General features: G+C 35.5%; 1 protein-coding gene across 1 annotated transcript; it reads left to right on the top strand.

Moving 5' to 3' along the window:
* The first annotated feature begins 3,754 nt into the window (after positions 1–3,754).
* Positions 3,755–5,287, top strand: LOC120138433 (amino acid transporter AVT1I-like). The gene is made up of 3 exons (XM_039153896.1): positions 3,755–3,957; positions 4,062–4,669; positions 4,739–5,287. The coding sequence occupies exons 1-3, from the start codon at positions 3,792–3,794 to the stop codon at positions 5,255–5,257; spliced, it is 1,293 nt and encodes a 430-aa protein (XP_039009827.1). The 5' UTR covers positions 3,755–3,791; the 3' UTR covers positions 5,258–5,287.
* Positions 5,288–6,000: the final 713 nt, after the last annotated feature.

Below are 6,000 nucleotides of genomic sequence, written 5' to 3'. Positions count from 1 at the left end.
AAAAATATGGCAAATTCCATCAGAGAGGTGGGCAAAAACACCCTTGGGTTGTCAACAGGGAAGGCCAAGGAGCATAAAGAATCGTTGTGGTGGAACGACGAAGTCCAAACTAAGGTGAAGACAAAGCAAACTTGCTTCAAGGAGTTTCTACAATGCAATGATAACGAAGAAAGATCGAGAGCTAAACAAAGATACAAGGAGGCAAAGCGGGAAGCCAAAAAAACGGTTGCTAAAGCAAAGGATAAGGCATATGAGGAAATGTAAAAGAGATTAGACAGCAAGGAAGGACGAAACGACATCTTCAAACTCGCAAAATCCAGGGAGAATAGGAAAAAATATCTAGGTAGCATTAGGTTTATTAAGGACAACAATGATATTCTTTTAGTGAAATATCATGATATTAAGAGGGTTTGGGGTAGTTACAACTTTGGCTTATTTAATGACGGTGCCTCTCCCTGTAGAGATAGTACCGTTGATGGATCAACCAAACATTATACTATGGCCAATGATTGCCCTACAAGTAGGATTGGGTTTGAGAAATTCAAAATGGCTCTTAGAAAGATGGAGAGGGACAAAGTTGTCGGCCCAGATCAAATTCCTATCACTGTGTGGTTGGCCCTAGGAGAAGAGGGAGTTAAGTGGTTAACCAACATCTTTAATATTATTTTAGAGACTACCAAGATGCCAGAGGAGTGGAGAGAGTCTACGGTGATACCAATCTATAAGAATAAAGGAGATCCCCAACGTTGTGGCAACTACAGAGGTATTAAATTACTCAGCCATACCATGAAGCTTTGGGAAAGGGCTATAGAGGCTAGGTTGAGACAGGTTACTAGGGTTTTGGAAAACCAATTTGGCTTTATGACAGGCAAGTCTACTACAGAGGCGATTCATCTACTTCGACAAGTTATGGAGAAATATAGGGGAAAAATATAGATCTTCACATGGCGTTCATTGACCTTGAGAAGGTGTATGATAGCGTTCCCTGCGAAACGATCTGGAAGACCCTGGAAACGAGACGTATCCCAACTGCTTATATCCGGACGATTCGTGATATGTACTGTAGATCTACTACATACGTCAGGACTACAGTTGGTGACACTAGGCTTTTTCGGTGGAAATCGAACTCCTCCAGGGGTCGGCACTTAGCTCTTACATCTTCGCCTTGATTATGGACGACATCTATTGTGCGACACCAGACGGTGTTCCATGGTGCATGTTTTTCGCTGATGACATTGTCCTAGTTGCTGAAACAAAAACTGAGCTGAATAGTAGACTGGCTACCTGGAAAACTGCTTTGGAAGAAAAATGTCTAAGGATCAATATTGAAAAGACAGAGTATTTATGTTCAAACTTCAGTGGGAACCAAAACGATGAAGATGTAGAAGTATGCATAAAAGGACACGTTCTCCCCTCAAAGGATTGTTTCAAGTACCTAGGGTCTATGATACATAAATATGGGGGTGTAGATGATGATGTTATACACCGTATAAAGGCGGGATGACTAAAGTGGAGGGCTGCAACTGGAGTTTTTTGTGACAAGAAGGCGCCTCTAAAACTTAAGGGAAAATTTTATAGAATGGCAATAAGACCAGCGCTGTTGTATGGATCAGAATGTTGGGCAATCAAGAAAGATCGCGTAAGGAAGATAGAGGCCGCAGAAATGAGAATGATTTGATGGGAATGTGGTAAGACTCTGTGGGACATGACACCAAACTCTGCTATTAGGATGTCCTTAGGGGTGGTACTTGTATCCAAAAAATGAGGGAGGGAAGACTACGGTGGTTTGGGCATATCCTTAGGCGACAACCATCGGATGCGGTGAGGAGGGTAGAGTCGATTACAGTCGACGGTGCCAGAAGGAGAGGACGACCAAGACGGAAGTGGGAAGACTTCTTGAGATCTGATTTGAAGGATTTAGCCCTTACCAAGGTCATGACCTCTGATAGGAAATTATGGAGACTTAAGGCCAGGGTAGAAGAGTAGTGCGGGTCACATCTATAGGGCGTGTCATCTCTGTCTTCTTTTAATGCATTTATAGTAATTTCCATGACTTCTACTTTTTATACATTTCTGTCATTTGAATTTATGAAGGCTTAGAACTAGGATAGCGGAGTAGTGTTACCTTAGTTTAGGTTTTATCCCATTGGACTTTATTCCTTCTCGTAGCTTGCTAACGTTGACTACTGTGTATCCTTCTCTTCATGTTTTCTCTTTTTAAGTTTAGTCGGGTCTTACGGTTCTGTCTATATACAGAGATTTTTTACGCAGGGATTTATTTGCAGGGAGTACTTCCTAGTAAAAACGCGCATATGAAGACTGCATATGAAAACTATTCAACTATGTATTTCTTTATTTATTTATTTATACATGCATTGTATTTTATCTTTATTTTAATTTTTGACTGCTGGAGGTCTTCCACGAAACCTGCTCTCAACCATGCGTTGGGGGCAGCCTACTACCCTACCTCCCCCTTACCCCATTGCATATGGGAATAGGGATTTTTGTTGTTGTTGTTGTCCTTAATTAACTAATATAATTTGTACGAACTAACTTATTTCAGTAGTTAAAGGAATCGTTGTTATTTCTAGAGGTCATGGGTTCGAGCACCAGAAACTGCAAGGGTGATTTGGCGTTCATTGTCAAATTATTGAAAGTATTTAAAACAAATATTGTAGTGTAATCACCTTAACTTAATAAAAAATAATATAATTTAAACACTTAATGTTATTAAACATTATTATTATTATTATTATTATTATTATATTTATATAAAAATATAAGTATAAAAGAATAATATCACATAAACCACCAAATATAAAATTATCCAAGAATATTATTACAACTGTAATTATGTCTAATACTTATAACTTTTAAAAAAATAATTAACATAATGGCTTTTTTTATTAAATTAACATAATTACTTTAAATTTAAACATAATTATTATTCACATTAAAACCAAATATTATCATCTGATTCTAATTAAAATATCCAAGTCTATTAAGTTATAAAACTTCTTAAAAAAAACTTAAAATGATTCTCGATTCAGGTAAGAAGAATTTGTATGACAAACTTAAACATTTGAATATACTATTTATAAATTTCAAATATTTTAAAATTAAACTTCATATTTCCTATAAATAATATAATATGAGAGTATACCAATTTTAAATTTAAATTCACAAAAAAAAAAGTTTAAAAGAAATCTTTACAAATAGCCATGTTAGTATTACAGATGCAAAATCACGGGAAACAAAACGTCGTGCATTGTGCTTTGGTGTGTGGACCATTGACTTAGATAGCAATCCACAATTGTAATAATGCACACGATATAGCAGTAATGGTATAGTTTGATATTCTTATTGTATGATTGTGATATTAGTAATCATTACAATATCGTCTACTATATTTATGATCGTAAAAAATATAATATAATTGAAAATATGATTACAATCGCTATTTAAATAACTGATACAGACAGAGCGGTGGTATGGGTGGATTCACATCATAATTTGTCTTATTTGGAAGACATTATCATTTCATCTTCTTCTTCTGATAGGGGAGCAAAACAAAGAGAGTTTTCTGTTAAGTATCCAAGTTTGCCTTTGTTAATTAAATTATTTCTATAAACTATTCATTATTCAAATGTGGCTGATCAACAAACAAACTCAAATACGTAATTGCGAATTTATGTATGAAATTGGCAGCTTTAGATTTGCTCATTGATACTCCTCTTCAAGCTTTTATCTTTGAACCTTTCACTCTTTTTGTCTAATCAATAATTGAGGCCATGGCTCAAGAGCAGCCCTCCTTGACTGTGCCTCTCATTGAAGCTGAAGAAAATAAACAAAGTTTGGGAAGAAAAGTAGAGGAAATAGAATCAGATTCTTCTCATTCCATTTCAGCCACCAACTCTTTCTTCAAAACCTGTTTCAATGGACTTAATGCTCTCTCAGGTTCTATTTTAACCTACACTAAAACCCAGAATCATGCTTAGTTTCCGGTTTTTGAATTTCTTTTGATAGTTCTGATGTGTACTTTTTGTTTAACTGATTTCCAGGAGTTGGGATATTATCAACCCCATATGCACTAGCTTCAGGGGGATGGTTAAGCTTAATTCTTCTTTTCACCATTGCAACTGCCGCATTCTTCTCAGGTTTATTAATCCAAAGATGCATGGATTCAGATTCCAATATCCGAACTTATCCCGACATAGGCAAGCTTGCATTCGGGAACAAAGGGAGATTAATAGTATCCATTTTCATGTACACTGAGCTCTACTTAGTGGCCACGGGATTCTTGATTCTAGAAGGCGATAATCTTCACAATCTGTTCCCAAACATGGAGTTTGAAGTTGCAGGACTAACAATTGGTGGGAAACCAGGGTTTATCGTAATCGTAAGCCTCGTGATTTTGCCTACGGTTTGGTTAGATAACTTGAACCTTCTTTCGTATGTGTCAGCCAGTGGGGTTTTAGCTTCTGGAATCATACTTGTTTCGATCATATGGACTGGTGCGTTTGATGGGATTGGGTTTCACCAGAAGGGAACACTGGTGAATTGGGATGGAATGTTGACTGCTATCAGCTTATATGCTTTCTGTTATTGTGCACATCCAGTTTTCCCTACACTTTACACTTCAATGAAGAAGAAGCATCAATTCTCCAATGTAAGTATTTGGATAGTGATTTGGATTGCAGGTTTTTGAGGGAAATTTCATTTTTGTTTTCCCTTTCAGGTTCTGGTTGTATGCTTTATATTGTGTACAATCACTTATGCATCAATGGCAATCTTCGGGTACTTAATGTTCGGATCACAACTTCAATCACAGGTAACATTGAATCTTCCAACAAACAATATCAGCTCCAAGGTGGCTATCTACACCACCCTGGTGAACCCCATAGCCAAATATGCATTGATGGTCACTCCCATCATCAATGCCATCAAAACCCGGTTTTCGTGCAGCCATTACAGCCGGCGTTTTCTCGGCATCATCATCGGCACCAACTTGTTGATCAGCACCGCATTGGTGGCTCTCGCCATCCCGTTCTTCGGTTCACTGATGTCCCTCGTCGGAGCCTTTTTAAGTATCATTGCTTCTGTCATACTTCCATGCTTATGCTACTTGAAGATTTCTGGTATTTATAGGAGATTCAATGGGGAACTGGTTGGAATTTGCCTTATAATTATAGTGGGGATTTGTCTGGTCATATTTGGTACTTTCACATCTGTTGTAGATATCATAGGCAATTTTTAAATAAGAATGGTTCAGGTATTTGATATGTTTAAGATTAGAACCAACGACTCTTCAAACTGCTAATTGATTTTGTAAGCTAATTATGTTGTTATAATATAATGTATTCTTCGGGGAGTTTTTCATAGCTTGGTAACATGTACAATTGTACCATCTTAGTTTTTTTTTTATTAATCAAGGTGGTAAGTCCTATTTTATAACTCAAATATTATTTAAAACTTTTTAGTCTAGTCGAGTTTGTAAAATTCGTATCAAGTTGAGTTATTTTAATTTATGTTTAAATTTAATCATAAATATTTATAATATTATAGTATTGATTGATTTCAATTTAAACGATTTTTTATAACCATATATAATATACATATATATACTTCTTCATATTTTTTTCATATGCAATATACATGTACTCCTAATTCATATTTTTTTATATGCAATATACATGTATAGGAGTATCGATATCATTTATGGAATATCGATATTGGACAAGAAATACTGATATCTTAAGCATAAATATCGCTACTCTCTTTAGAAATTGCATATATTTCAAATGAGGTTCTTATGGTATCCATAATGTATAATTAATATTGGTATAAACCCTATAAAATACAATTTGAAGGCCAAAAGATCATTCCAAATTAGCTCAAAACACATAGTTTGATACTAATTTATAAAGATAACATCATTTTTACACCATATTATGTTTCATATTTACACGAATATACAATCTAATAAATATCGAGATTCAA

The sequence above is a fragment of the Hibiscus syriacus genome, unplaced genomic scaffold (assembly GCF_006381635.1).
Source record: "Hibiscus syriacus cultivar Baekdansim isolate YM2019G1 unplaced genomic scaffold, ASM638163v2 tig00110691_pilon, whole genome shotgun sequence".
In the NCBI taxonomy this organism is placed as follows: Eukaryota; Viridiplantae; Streptophyta; class Magnoliopsida; order Malvales; family Malvaceae; genus Hibiscus; species Hibiscus syriacus.
This window is presented reverse-complemented; position numbering and strand designations above follow the sequence as displayed.

Bases quoted from the DNA above. Each gene is read 5' to 3' on its own strand.
- LOC120138433 (XM_039153896.1), top strand. From the start codon at position 3,792: ATGGCTCAAGAGCAGCCCTCCTTGACTGTGCCTCTCATTGAAGCTGAA. The intron at 3,958-4,061 runs GTTCTATTTTAA...ACTGATTTCCAG, and splicing joins TGGACTTAATGCTCTCTCAG to GAGTTGGGATATTATCAACC. The intron at 4,670-4,738 runs GTAAGTATTTGG...TTTCCCTTTCAG, and splicing joins AGAAGCATCAATTCTCCAAT to GTTCTGGTTGTATGCTTTAT.